At 43.8% G+C, this 15,395-nt stretch overlaps 1 protein-coding gene across 1 annotated transcript in view; it reads left to right on the top strand.

Moving 5' to 3' along the window:
* LOC138674484 (dynein axonemal heavy chain 3-like) overlaps positions 1 to 14,215 on the top strand; it is a 3,367,401-nt gene extending 3,353,186 nt beyond the window's left edge. The window contains 3 exon segments of the mRNA XM_069762320.1: positions 370 to 480; positions 12,621 to 12,678; positions 13,761 to 14,215. Coding sequence (XP_069618421.1) covers positions 370 to 480; positions 12,621 to 12,678; positions 13,761 to 13,906 — 315 coding nt within the window. The 3' untranslated portion in view covers positions 13,907 to 14,215.
* Positions 14,216 to 15,395: the final 1,180 nt, after the last annotated feature.

Here is a 15,395-nt window from a genome sequence, read left to right as displayed (position 1 = left end):
ACTTTGGGATGAAAGCAGTAGCACTATATTTTGTGTGTCTGTTTTTCTCCCAGGCTTTGCTCCTCCTCATTTCCTTCCTTGCAATCTCATTCTCAGTGAGCTAGCAGTCTGCCTTTTCTTGTGTAAAATGGATTTAAACTGTATATCTGAGATAATGATCAATTCAGCAGACAATGAAATAGGAATGGCTCATAAGGTCTCTAATAAATACTGGTACTTTTGATTTCATGCAATGTTTGCTGAAATGACAGTGACCATTTAATTGCTGTCAACGCACAAATAATTATCAGGAACAAAATATGATCATTTTTGATCGATCACTAAACTGATAATTCACTGCTTAGTTTTGATGTCTTTTTTTTCCTGCAGGCTGATGGCATATATATTAATGGTCTTTACATGGAAGGAGCAAGATGGGACTGTGACAAACACATAATTGGTGAATCTTACCCTAAAGTGTTGTATGAAAGCATGCCTATTGTATCCTTTCTCATAAGTTAAGCTAAAATACAACAATGACCTTGCAATACCCACTGCACATCTCATGTTATGTCGCTGAGCGTTGTCTAAACCTCTGCATTTAAGCTCTGCATAGTATACAGTATGTCTTTTTAAAGCTCCTTTTGTTAAAAGGAATCTGTCTTCAATCTTTTGCTATATAATCTGAGGACAGCATGAATTAGGGGTTAAAACACAGAATTCAACGATGTGTCACATGTTAAGATGTGTGCTGTCGTTTACTTATAATGAAGATTTTATCACCTGGTGATTATCATTGCAATGATTAGCTGTGCTAATCATTGCAAGTGTAATGCTAGTGTCACTATATCAACGTGTGCAGCGCGCCTACACAGTTATACTCTGCGACAGAACAGGGACACTCGATCTCCCTGCACTCCTAACCGGCTGCTATGGGGCCCTTGAGCAGGAAAGGGTGGGCCTGATGCTTTTTTATGGGGATTGCATTATACTGTATAGAGGCCTATGGGGAGTGCATTATACTTTATAGAGGCCTTTGTGGAGTGCATTATACAATACAGAGGCCTATGGTGAGTGTATTATACTATATGGAGGCCTATGGGAGTACATTACATTATATAGAGGCCTATGGGGAGTGCACTATACTGTGTGGAGGCCTATGGGGAGTGCATTATACTACATGGAGACCTAAGGGGAGTGCATTATACTATATGGAGGACTATGAGGAGTGCATTATACTATATGGAGGACTATGGGGAGTGCATTATACTATATAGCATATTTGCATCACCTGCACAGGCAATATTTCCATCACCTGTGCAATACTAGAGAAATCCTGAAAACATGATGTGTTGGTGGCTCTTGAGGACCAGAGTTGGAAAACACTGCTGTATAGAGACCTATGGGGAATGCACTATACTATATGGAGGCCTATGGGGAGTGCATTATACTATATGGAGGCTTATGGGGAATGCATTACACTCTATAGAAGCCTATGGGGAGTGCAATATACCATGTGGAGGACTATGGGATGCATTATTTTTATACGGAGGCTTATGGGGAGTGAATTACACTATATATATAGGCCAATGATGAATGTGGTATACCATGTGGAGGACTATGAGGTGCATTACACTATATAGATGTTATTTAGGGGGCCATCATATAGTGAGGGGGGCATTATACAGTGTGGGCATTACAGTGAGGTGGCCATCATAGAGGGTGGGAGCTAATGTGGGGTCTTTGTACAGTGTGGGGGACATCATACAGTGTTGGAGCCCTCAGTTTGGGGGCTTACAAGGGGTCAGTATACTGTGTGAGTCATTATACTTTATATAGGGAAGCATCATACTGTGTAGAGGGAGCTGTTCAGGAGGGAGACTTGGAACATTATTAAACGTTAATTGGGCACTTATTGTTATAGGGGCATTCTGGTTATTGTGACTGTCAAAGGGGTACACGGAGAGCATTATTACTTTATTGAGGGCAAAATATGGGTGTTGTTTTCTAGGGCACTTGCACAAGACAGTAATTCATTTTAGAGATTTGTTTTACCATCTAGAGGGCACACAGCACCACACAGTAGGATCAATAATAGGCACACATACAGCAGCAGCTCATTATTGGAGTACTAGCAGGATAAGGAATTTCTGCAGGTTGGGGATAGATGGGGACGGTGCATGAAATATGAGAAGTCAGATGTGCCTTGGTTGTGATGTCTGCAGCTGAGTACTGGCTGGAGAAGTTGTCATGTCTGTTTGGGTCAGATGGAAAAGACGGGAAAAGTGACTTAATCAGAAAGAACATCAGCGGTAAGTCACTATCTGTAACTGTACTGTAATCTCGCATTATGTTGCTGTTGGCCTCAGACCCTACTATATTCCTAGAGAATTCTCGCTTGTTATTGCAATAGTGTTGTACATACCACCAACTGCAAACCATGAGGCTGCAGGTGAAGTGCTGTGAGGAGTCATTGCGCGGCTCCAGATGAAACACCCCAACTCGCTTACTGTAATCTCTGGGGATTTTAATCGGGCTAAAATTTCAACTGCTCTACCTAAATTCTATCAATTTGTTAAATGTACAACACGTGACAACATTATTTTGGACTTACTCTATGCAAATGTCAAGAATGCTTATTCATTGTCTACCCTGCCGCCCTTGGGGAAATCTGATCACAATCTTATTCTATTGTCACCAGTCTACCAACCTGTTGTTAGAAAACAGCCTGCTACGATTAAAGGCACCGTCACATAAAGCGACGCTGTAGTGATATAGATAACGATGCCGATCGCTGCAGCGTCGCTGTTTCATCATTGTGTGGTCGCTGGAGAGCTGTCACACAGACAGCTCTCCAGCGACCAACGATGCCGAAGTTCCCAGGTAACCAGGGTAAACATCGGGTTACTAAGCGCAGGGCCACGCTTAGTAACCCGATATTTACCCTGGTTACCATTGTAAATGTAACAACAAAAACCACTACATACTTACATTCCGGTGTCTGTCGCGTCCCCCGGCATCAGCTTCCCTGCACTGTGTAAGCGCCAGCCGTAAAGCAGAGCGGTGACGTCACCGCTGTGCTCTGCTTTACGGCCAGCCGGCGCTGACACAGTGCAGGGAAGCTGACGCCGGGGGATGCGACAGACACCTGAATGTAAGTATGTAGTGTTTTTTGTTGTTACATTTACAATGGTAACCAGGGTAAATATCGGGTTACTAAGCGTGGCCCTGCGCTTAGTAACCCAATGTTTACCCTGGTTACAAGTGAAGACATCGCTGGATCGGCGTCACACACGCCGATTCAGTGATGTCAGTGGGTGATCCAGCGACGAAATATAGTTCTGGCCTTCTAGCTCCGACCAGCGATGTCACAGCAGGATCCTGATCACTGCTGTGTGTCAAACACAACGAGATCGCTATACAGGACGCAGCAACGTCACGGATTGCCATCGTTATCGTTCTAAAGTTGCTCAGTGTGAAGGTACCTTTAAACAGTTAGAATGTGGAATCCAACAAATGAACAGTCTCTGCAGGATTGCTTTCATCTTACAGACTTGGATGTGCTGCTTGGGACAATGGATGAGTATACAAATGTTAATGAAGTGGTTGGTAGAGTGACTGACTACATTAAAGGTACCTTCACACTAAGTGACGCTGCAGCGATACCGACAATGATGCCGATCGCTGCAGCGTCGCTGTTTGGTCGCTGGAGAGCTGTCACACAGACAGCTCTCCAGCGACCAACGATCCCGAGGTCCCCGGTAACCAGGGTAAACATCGGGTTACTAAGCGCAGGGCCGCGCTTAGTAACCCGATGTTTACCCTGGTTACCAGCGTAAACGTTAAAAAAACAAACACTACATACTTACCTTCCGCTGTCTGTCCTCCGGGGCTCTGCTTTCCTCTGCACTGTCAGCGCCGGTCAGCTGGCGGATGCAGGAGGAGTGCAGAGAAGCAGAGCGTCGAGGACAGACAGCTGAAGGTAAGTATGTAGTGTTTGTTTTTTTAACGTTTACTCTGGTAACCAGGGTAAACATCGGGTTACTAAGCGCGGCCCTGTGCTTAGTAACCCGATATTTACCCTGGTTACCAGTGAAGACATCGCTGGATCGGCGTCACACACGCCGATCCAGCGATGTCAGCAGGAGATCCAGCGACGAAATAAAGTTCTGGACTTTCCTCAGCGACCAACGATCTCCCAGCAGGGGCCTGATCGTTGGTCGCTGTCACACATAACGATTTCCTTAACGATATCGTTGCTATGTCACAAAAAGCAACGATATCATTAATGATAACGTTATGTGTGACGGTACCTTAACTTCTGCACTGATATGCTGGTGTCGGCTAAAAAGATTAGGTGTTTTGCAAACAACAAGCCATGGATAACAAAGGAATTGAAGCATTTGCTCAACAGGAAAAAAAAGGCATTTAAATTAGGCGACAAAGAAGAAATTAAAATGATACAGTATGAATTGAAGTATAAAATAAAGGAGGCCCAGGAAACCTTCAGAATTAAACTTGAAAAGAAACTGTCCCACAATAATACCAGGGAGGTTTGGTCAGGAATGAAATTACTAACTGGGCTTAAGGTAAGGTCTGAACACGGGGGAGGAAAACTGGACAAGGCTAATGAGATGAACGAGTATTTCAATAGATTTAGCAGTACATGTGTACTGCCAACTGGAAGTGGAGGGGAATTGGGTGCAAATTCTGCAACATCGATATTGGAGGAGGAGCAGTCTATTTTTAGAGTTTCCGAAAATGATGTGAGGAGGCAGTTTAAGTCACTTAACATTGGTAAAGCTGCAGGACCTGATGGACTCAGTCCACGTGTCCTTAAAGTGTGTGCAGACCAGCTGTGTACGATCTTTACACTCCTATTTAATGGAAGTCTACAAACACAGAGGGTACCAGTGTTATGGAAAACTTCCTGTCTGGTGCCGGTACCCAAGACTTCTTCTCCTGCAACCCTAAATGACTATCGTCCTGTAGCCTTAACATCTCATGCTATGAAGGTCTTGGAACGATTAGTTCTTGCTCACTTAAGACCGAGGGTTAACGCTTTTATCGATCCCCTTCAATTTGCTTACTGACATAGATTGGGGGTGGATGATGCTATTCTTTCTCTGTTACATAGTGTACATTCATTTCTGGAGATTGACGGAACCACGGTGCGAGCGATGTTCTTTGATTTCTCGAGTGCATTTAATTCCCTGCAGCCACCTTTACTACACAAAAAGATGACTGATATGAAGGTTGAGGAGGGGATGAGAAATTGGATAACTGACTACCTATCAGATCGGCCACAGTTTGTACAGATGGGAGCAGTGGTGTCAAGCAGATTATTGAGCAGTGTAGGTGCCCCCCCCAGGGAACGATGCTTGCGCCCTTTCTATTCACACTGTATACATCAGACTTTCAGTATAAATCTGATCTTTGCCACCTTCAAAAATTTTCGGATGACTCCGTGGTTGTGGGTTGTATTAGGGGAGATGAGGAATATAGGAGGGTGGTGTCGAATTTCGTGGATTGGTGCAATGGTAACTATCTACAACTAAATGTTAAGAAAACCAAGGAGTTGGTGGCCAACTATAGCAGGATAAAGATGGAATGCTTACCGATCACTATTGCTGGTCAGGAGGTAGAGCAGGTGGAGAGTTACAAGTATTTGGGGGTCCATTTGGATAGCAAACTGGACTGGAGATGCCACTCAGAGACTGTCTACAAGAAGGGGATGATCAGATTGTATTTCCTAAGGAAACTGAGGTCTTTTAATGTGTGCAGCAAAATTTTAGAAATGTTCTACCAGTCTGTGTTGGCAAGTGGCATCTTTTTTGCAATCATATGCTGGGGTAATAGTGTGCGGGCCTCTGATGCTAATAAGCTGAATAAGATTATCAAAAAGGCAAGTTCTGCTGTCGGCTGCAATCTGGACTCTCTTGAGGAGGTAGTGGAGAAAAGAACTCTGAGAAAGTGTATGGCAATTATGAACAATAATGCACATCCACTATATGAGCTATTCATGAGACAGAAGAGCACCTTCAGTAAGCGGCTAATACTTCTGAGGTGTAAGAAGGAAAAATATAGGAAATCGTTTGTGCCAACTGCTATGGGGATGTACAACAATAACATTAGGGTTAAATCATAAAGGTGATTGTCTACTTATTTCTTCTACTTTTCAGTTCACCCGCTGTGTATGTCCTATTCTAATGTATAATGTTATTCTGTCAACAAACTGTCATGTCAATTAAGTAATTCATTTTATGATTTTTATGATGTAAGTTGTGCTGCTGTGATACCATAATTTCCCACAGGATCAATAAAGTGTATCGTATCGTATCGTATATGTTCTGCAGGACGGGTATCTCTCACTATATGGTCACTATAAGGAGGTAATACCAGTGTTGGTGTTTATATAGAGATTATTTTAAGTAAAAGCGCAGTCATCTGCTGAGGTTCTTGTTGTGAATTCTGTTGTCAAGCTCCCTCCTGTGGTCATGAATGGTACTTCGGCTGGTTCTGTCTATGGGCTTCCTCTGGTGGTTGTAAGTGGGGCTGCGGCTTCTGAGTTTCCTTCCACAGGTGACGAGGTTAATTCGTTAGCTGGCTGCTCTATTTAACTCCACTTAGATCATTGCTCCATGCCACCTGTCAATGTTCCAGTATTGGTCTAGTTCACTCCTGGATCGTTCTTGTGACCTGTCTTCCCAGCAGAAGCTAAGTTTCTGCTTGTTTTTCTCTGGTTTGCTATTTTTCTGTCCAGCTTGCTATTTTGATTTTTGTCTTGCTTGCTGGAAGCTCTGGGACGCAGAGGGAGCGCCTCCGCACCGTGAGTCGGTGCGGAGGGTCTTTTTGCGCCCTCTGCATGGTCTTTTTGTAGGTTTTTGTGCTGACCGCAAAGTAACCTTTCCTATCCTCGGTCTGTTCAGTAAGTCGGGCCTCACTTTGCTAAATCTATTTAATCTCTGTGTTTGTATTTTCATCTTTACTCACAGTCATTATATGTGGGGGGCTGCCTTTTCCTTTGGGGAATTTCTCTGAGGCAAGGTAGGCTTTATTTTTCTATCTCCAGGGCTAGCTAGTTCCTTAGGCTGTGACGAGTTGCATAGGGAGCGTTAGGAGCAATCCACGGCTATTTCTAGTGTGTGTGATAGGATTAGGGATTGCGGTCAGCAGAGTTCCCACGTCTCAGAGCTCGTCCTATATTATTAGTAACTATCAGGTCATTCCGTGTGCTCTTAACCACCAGGTCCATTATTGTCCTAACCACCAGGTCATAACAGTACAGGTGGCCAAAAGTATTAATGCATCTCAATAGAGGGATAAGAGAAGTTCTGAGACCATTTTTTTTTCTTTGCAGTGTGTTTTGTCTCTCTTTTCCCCTTTACCTCTGGGTGGTTCAGGATACAGGTGTAGATATGGACATTCAAGGTCTGTCCTCTTGTATGGATAATCTCACTGCAAGGGTACAAAACATTCAAGATTTTGTGGTTCAGAATCTGATGTTAGAGCCTAGGATTCCAATTCCTGATTTGTTTTTTGGGGATAGATCTAAGTTTCTGAATTTCAAAAATAATTGTAAATTGTTTCTTGCTTTGAAACCTCGCTCCTCAGGTGACCCTGTTCAACAAGTGAAAATCATTATTTCTTTGTTACGTGGCGATCCTCAAGACTGGGCATTTTCCCTTGCGCCAGGAGATCCGGCATTGCGTGATGTTGATGCGTTTTTTCTGGCGCTCGGATTGCTTTATGATGAACCTAATTCAGTGGATCAGGCAGAGAAAACCTTGCTGGCTCTGTGTCAGGGTCAGGATGAGGTAGAGATATATTGTCAGAAGTTTAGGAAGTGGTCTGTACTCACTCAGTGGAATGAATGTGCCCTGGCAGCAATTTTCAGAAAGGGTCTCTCTGAAGCCCTTAAGGATGTCATGGTGGGATTTCCCATGCCTGCTGGTCTGAATGAGTCTATGTCTTTGGCCATTCAGATCGATCGACGCTTGCGTGAGCGCAAAGCTGTGCACCATTTGGCGGTATTATCTGAGCATAGACCTGAGCCTATGCAATGTGATAGGACTTTGACCAGTGCTGAACGGCAAGAACACAGATGTCGGAATGGGCTGTGTTTTTACTGTGGTGATTCCACTCATGCTATCTCCGATTGTCCTAAGCGCACTAAGCGTTTTGCTAGGTCTGCCACCATTGGTACGGTACAGTCGAAATTTCTTTTGTCCGTTACTCTGATTTGCTCTTTGTCATCCTATTCTGTTATGGCATTTGAGGATTCAGGCGCTGCCCTGAATTTGATGGACTTGGAGTTTGCTAGGCGCTGTGGTTTTTTCTTGGAGCCCTTGCAGTATCCTATTCCATTGAGAAGAATTGATGCTACGCCTTTGGCCAAGAATAAGCCTCAGTACTGGACCCAATTGACCATGTGCATGGCTCCTGCACATCAGGAGGATATTCGCTTTTTGGTGTTGCATAATCTGCATGATGTGGTCGTTTTGGGGTTGCCATGGCTACAGGTCCATAATAAAGTATTGGATTGGAAATCTATGTCTGTGTCCAGCTGGGGTTGTCAGGGGGTACATGGTGATGTTCCATTTTTGTCTATTTCGTCATCCACCCCTTCTGAAGTCCCGGAGTTTTTGTCGGATTACTGGGATGTATTTGATGAGCCCAAATCCAGTGCCCTACCTCCTCATAGGGATTGCGATTGTGATATCAATTTGATTCCTGGTAGTAAGTTTCCTAAGGGCCGACTGTTCAATTTATCTGTGCCAGAGCACGCCGCTATGCGGAGTTATGTAAAGGAATCCTTGGAGAAGGGTCATATTCGCCTGTCGTCGTCACCATTGGGAGCAGGGTTCTTTTTTGTGGCCAAGAAGGATGGTTCTTTGAGACCTTGTATTGATTACCGCCTTCTTAATAAGATCACAGTCAAATTTCAGTACCCTTTGCCGCTGCTGTCTGATTTGTTTGCTCGGATTAAGGGGGCTAGTTGGTTCACCAAGATAGATCTTCATGGTGCGTATAATCTTGTGCGTATTAAACAGGGCGATGAATGGAAAACAGCATTTAATACGCCCAAGGGCCATTTTGAGTACCTGGTTATGCCATTCGGGCTTTCCAATGCTCCATCAGTATTTCAGTCCTTTATGCATGACATCTTCCGAGAGTACCTGGATAAATTCCTGATTGTATATTTGGATGATATTTTGGTCTTCTCGGATGATTGGGAGTCTCACGTGAAGCAGGTCAGAATGGTGTTCCAGGTCCTTCGTGCGAATTCTTTGTGAAGGGGTCAAAGTGTCTCTTTGGAGTTCAGAAGGTTTCATTTTTGGGTTTCATTTTTTCCCCTTCTACTATCGAGATGGACCCTGTTAAAGTCCAGGCCATTTATGATTGGACTCAGCCGACATCTGTGAAGAGTCTGCAAAAATTCCTGGGCTTTGCTAATTTTTATCATCGCTTCATCAGTAATTTTTCTAGTGTTGCTAAACCGTTGACTGATTTGACCAAGAAGGGTGCTGATGTGGTCAATTGGTCTTCTGCGGCTGTGGAAGCTTTTCAGGAGTTGAAGCGTCGTTTTTTTTCTGCCCCTGTGTTGTGCCAGCCAGATGTTTCGCTCCCGTTTCAGGTCGAGGTTGATGCTTCTGAGATTGGAGCAGGGGCTGTTTTGTCGCAAAGAAGTTCTGATGGCTCGGTGATGAAACCAGGTGCCTTCTTTTCTAGAAAGTTTTCGCCTGCTGAGCGCAATTATGATGTTGGCAATCGAGAGTTGTTGGCCATGAAGTGGGCATTCGAGGAGTGGCGTCATTGGCTTAAAGGAGCCAAGCATCGCGTGGTGGTCTTGACGGATCACAAGAATTTGACTTATCTCGAGTCTGCCAAACGGTTGAATCCTAGACAGGCTTGTTGGTCGCTATTTTTCTCCCGTTTTGATTTTGTGGTTTCGTACCTTCCAGGCTCTAAGAATGTGAAGGCTGATGCCCTGTCAAGGAGTTTTGTGCCCGACTCTCCGGGTGTTCCTGAGCCGGCGGGCATTCTCAAAGAGGGGGTAATTTTGTCTGCCATCTCCCCTGATTTGTGGCGGGTGCTGCAAAAATTTCAGGCTGATAAACCTGACCGTTGCCCAGCGGAGAAGCTGTTTGTCCCTGATAAATGGACTAGTAGAGTTATCTCTGAGGTTCATTGTTCGGTGTTGGCTGGTCATCCTGGAATCTTTGGTACCAGAGATTTGGTGGCTAGATCCTTTTGGTGGCCGTCTTTGTCGTGGGATGTGCGTTCTTTTATGCAGTCCTGTGGGACTTGTGCTCGGGCTAAGCCCTGCTGTTCTCATGCCAGTGGGTTGCTTTTGCCCTTGCCAGTCCCGAAGAGGCCCTGGACGCATATCTCTATGGATTTTATTTCGGATCTCCCTGTCTCTCAAAAGATGTCGGTCATTTGGGTGGTTTGTGATCGCTTCTCTAAGATGGTCCATTTGGTACCCTTGTCTAAATTGCCTTCCTCCTCTGATTTGGTGCCATTGTTTTTCCAGCATGTGGTTCGTTTACATGGCATTCCGGAGAACATCGTTTCGGAAAGAGGTTCCCAGTTTGTTTCGAGGTTTTGGCGAGCCTTTTGTGCTAGGATGGGCAATGATTTGTCTTTTTCCTCGGCTTTCCATCCTCAGACAAATGGCCAAACCGAACGAACTAATCAGACTTTGGAAACATATCTGAGATGCTTTGTTTCTGCTGATCAGGATGATTGGGTGTCCTTTTTGCCTTTGGCTGAGTTCGCCCTTAATAATCGGGCCAGCTCGGCTACTTTGGCTTCGCCGTTTTTCTGCAATTCTGTTTTCCATCCTCGTTTCTCTTCAGGGCAGGTTGAGTCTTTGGACTGTCCTGGTGTAGATACTGTGGTGAATAGGTTGCAGCAGATTTGGACTCATGTGGTGGACAATTTGACATTGTCCCAGGAGAAGGCTCAACGTTTCGCTAACTGCCGGCGCTGTGTGGGTCCCCGACTTCGTGTTGGGGATTTGGTTTGGTTGTCGTCTCGTTATGTTCCTATGAAGGTTTCCTCTCCTAAGTTTAAGCCTCGTTTCATTGGTCCGTATAAGATTTCTGAGGTTCTCAATCCTGTGTCGTTTCGTTTGACCCTTCCAGCTTCTTTTGCCATCCATAATGTATTCCATAGGTCGTTGCGGAGATACGTGGCGCCTGTGGTTCCATCCGTTGATCCTCCTGCCCCGGTGTTGGTTGAGGGGGAGTTGGAGTATGTGGTGGAGAAGATTTAGGATTCTCGTATTTCGAGACGGAAACTCCAGTACCTGGTCAAGTGGAAGGGTTATGGTCAGGAAGATAATTCCTGGGTCTTTGCCTCCGATGTTCATGCTGCCGATCTGGTTCGTGCCTTTCATTTGGCTCGTCCTGGTCGGCCTGGGGGCTCTGGTGAGGGTTCGGTGACCCCTCCTCAAGGGGGGGTACTGTTGTGAATTCTGTTGTCAAGCTCCCTCCTGTGGTCATGAATGGTACTTCGGCTGGTTCTGTCCATGGGCTTCCTCTGGTGGTTGTGAGTGGGGCTGCGGCTTCTGAGTTTCCTTCCACAGGTGACGAGGTTAATTCGTTAGCTGGCTGCTCTATTTAACTCCACTTAGATCTAGTTCACTCCTGGATCGTTCTTGTGACCTGTCTTCCCAGCAGAAGCTAAGTTCCTGCTTGTTTTTCTCTGGTTTGCTATTTTTCTGTCCAGCTTGCTATTTTGATTTTTGTCTTGCTTGCTGGAAGCTCTGGGACGCAGAGGGAGCGCCTCTGCACCGTGAGTCGGTGCGGAGGGTCTTTTTGCGCCCTCTGCGTGGTCTTTTTGTAGTTTTTTGTGCTGACCGCAAAGTTACCTTTCCTATCCTCAGTCTGTTCAGTAAGTCGGGCCTCACTTTGCTAATTCTATTTCATCTCTGTGTTTGTAATTTTCATCTTTACTCACAGTCATATGTGGGGGGCTGCCTTTTCCTTTGGGGAATTTCTCTGAGGCAAGGTAGGCTTTATTTTTCTATCTCCAGGGCTAGCTAGTTCCTTAGGCTGTGACGAGTTGCATAGGGAGCGTTAGGAGCAATCCACGGCTATTTCTAGTGTGTGTGATAGGATTAGGGATTGCGGTCAGCAGAGTTCCCACATCTCAGAGCTCGTCCTATATTGTTAGTAACTATCAGGTCATTCCGTGTGCTCTTAACCACCAGGTCCATTATTGTCCTAACCACCAGGTCATAACAGGTTCTACATCCACTATTAGGGTGCGTCACTATAGTTGTAATCAATGTTACCTCGTTAGGGGCCCACTCAGAAGTTTCGCCCTCCCTGAACCAAAACCGTAGCTATGCCTCTGATGCATAGGCATTGTGGGGTCTTTCAGTCTTGACACATCATTTATGGTTCTACTTCAATTACAATCACTGATACACTAGTCTTTATGGGTTATGTCAAGTATCTATTACTAGTAAACCATGCGAACTACAGTCTTATGTAGGATGTGTTTGGTCATTAAAGGCTAAAGCATATTAGTAGCTTAGCACCTTAACTATGCAGAAAAAATTAGGAAGAAGATAAAACACAACTTTCAGATGATTTTGCTTGGGCCTTTCCTTTACAGACATATTATAGATATGGCTTATTCCTGAAGAAAAAGTAAGCCCAATGGATTCCTTTTATCAGTGCCCAGGTAAAGAACATTAATCTATATATCTACTGTATAAGTATGATTAACTGAAATTGAATTTACGCACAATATTTTATATTAAATAAGGCTAACACAAAGGCCCCTCATTCATCAAGAATGGCATTTTTCATGCCAGTCTTGATGAGAGAGGCAGGGTGAAGTGTGAGGCACCTAATTCTCTAAAAGGTACACGTCACTTAATGAATGGCATGTGCCTTCAGGGACTAGAGTAAGGTTTGTAGTCTAAGGAACACTACTGATCATTAAGAATTTGATACGTGGAGATTACTACGCACCCATCATGCCACCATCTCACCTGATCGCTCCTCTTTGTAGGAGCTAAGTGAAAACACCAAAAATGTGATTTTTCAAATCTTTTTACAACAGTTATCTGTCATAAATGCTTTGGCGATTTGGAGCCATAAGGTTTTATTAAGATTTGTAGAAGCACCTGGGCAAAATGTATTACCTCTTCTACCAAGCACATAAAACACAGTGGTATTAGTCCATCCCCGAACAAGAGTAACAAGCTCACATTGTAATACCAAATACGACCCATATAATAAAGCCATTGCACTGAAAAAACAACCTTGCTATAGATTGCAAAATAATTCTGACGCGTCCCATAATACTAGGATACAGCGCCAAAAATGCGCTTCATAGTCAACAGATGCGTAACAGCATGCAATAATTGTCTGAATAATCGTCTAAAGAAATCTTCACAAGCATTTTGAAATTTTAGTTTGTTTGTAAGGAGAGAAGGATAAAGAGGATCCAACCCATCCTTGAAAACAATCTGAGAAAAAAATCCAGACAAAATAGATTGCAAAAGATGCTTCCAGCTTGGTAGTATTAGCATGCCCATACTATTAAGGGGGTTTGTAGGAAGTCTGCAAGCTATTATCTATCCAAAGGACTTTTAAGTCAGTAACTTATCACCTATCTTTTGTGTAGGTGATAACTTACCAACTTGGTACAGGTTAGTTCAGCATTGGTTGTATTGTACTTTTAACATTTTGTCACCATTTATACTAATAAAATTATGTGTTCTTCATGTTTGATTCTTGAAATTATTTTTTCCACAGTTTACAAAACAAGCGCTCGTCATGGAGAGCTCTCCACAACAGGACATTCTACAAACTATGTCCTCACTATCGCTCTTGCGACAGACAAACCTCCAAACCACTGGACTAACAGAGGAGTGGCGTGCCTCTGTCAACTGGACTATTAGGAGGAAACTTAATACTGAGCTTTTTTCAAACTCTCTATTTGCTCATTGTTTCTGTTTTTCTTTAGGGCGAGGTTCACACCTGTATTTGAGACTATAGCGGCAATGCTGCAGTTTCTGTCATTTCCACGAAAAGTGCAGCATCATGTGCTATTTTTTCTAGTAAGATGAAGGACAACTTAAAGGAAACCAAAACGACCCCATTATAGTCCATGGGGTTTGTCTTGTGATGGTTCTGTTTTCCGAATAGCAATTGTGATTATCAAAATTGTCTGTTTTTTATCTCTGGCAGCTAAAGGAAAGTAACATGCCCATTATGGTAAAAAGGCAATTGAATTGAAAAATAAAGCCACTTTGCATATGATCTCCACTTTACATATAATATTGGTCAAAAATATTTTAATATACTGTATATACATATATATATATATATATATATATATATATATATACAGTGGGGCAAAAAAGTATTTAGTCAGTCAGCAATAGTGCAAGTTCCACCACTTAAAAAGATGAGAGGCGTCTGTAATTTACATCATAGGTAGACCTCAACTATGGGAGACAAACTGAGAAAAAAAAAATCCAGAAAATCACATTGTCTGTTTTTTTTAACATTTTATTTGCATATTATGGTGGAAAATAAGTATTTGGTCAGAAACAAACAATCAAGATTTCTGGCTCTCACAGACCGGTAACTTCTTCTTTAAGAGTCTCCTCTTTCCTCCACTCATTACCTGTAGTAATGGCACCTGTTTAAACTTGTTATCAGTATAAAAAGACACCTGTGCACACCCTCAAACAGTCTGACTCCAAACTCCACTATGGTGAAGACCAAAGAGCTGTCAAAGGACACCAGAAACAAAATTGCAGCCCTGCACCAGGCTGGGAAGACTGAATCTGCAATAGCCAACCAGCTTGGAGTGAAGAAATCAACAGTGGGAGCAATAATTAGAAAATGGAAGACATACAAGACCACTGATAATCTCCCTCGATCTGGGGCTCCACGCAAAATCCCACCCCGTGGGGTCAGAATGATCACAAGAACAGTGAGCAAAAATCCCAGAACCACGCGGGGGGACCTAGTGAATGAACTGCAGAGAGCTGGGACCAATGTAACAAGGCCTACCATAAGTAACACACTACGCCACCATGGACTCAGATCTTGCAGTGCCAGACGTGTCCCACTGCTTAAGCCAGTACATGTCCGGGCCCGTCTGAAGTTTGCTAGAGAGCATTTGGATGATCCAGAGGAGTTTTGGGAGAATGTCCTATGGTCTGATGAAACCAAACTGGAACTGTTTGGTAGAAACACAACTTGTCGTGTTTGGAGGAAAAAGAATACTGAGTTGCATCCATCAAACACCATACCTACTGTAAAGCATGGTGGTGGAAACATCATGCTTTGGGGCTGTTTCTCTGCAAAGGGGCCAGGACGACTGATCCGGGTACATGAAAGAATGAATGGGACCATGTATTGTGAGATTTTGAGTGC

This window comes from Ranitomeya imitator, chromosome 4 (assembly GCF_032444005.1).
Source record: "Ranitomeya imitator isolate aRanImi1 chromosome 4, aRanImi1.pri, whole genome shotgun sequence".
Lineage (NCBI taxonomy): Eukaryota > Metazoa > Chordata > Amphibia > Anura > Dendrobatidae > Ranitomeya > Ranitomeya imitator.
This window is presented reverse-complemented; position numbering and strand designations above follow the sequence as displayed.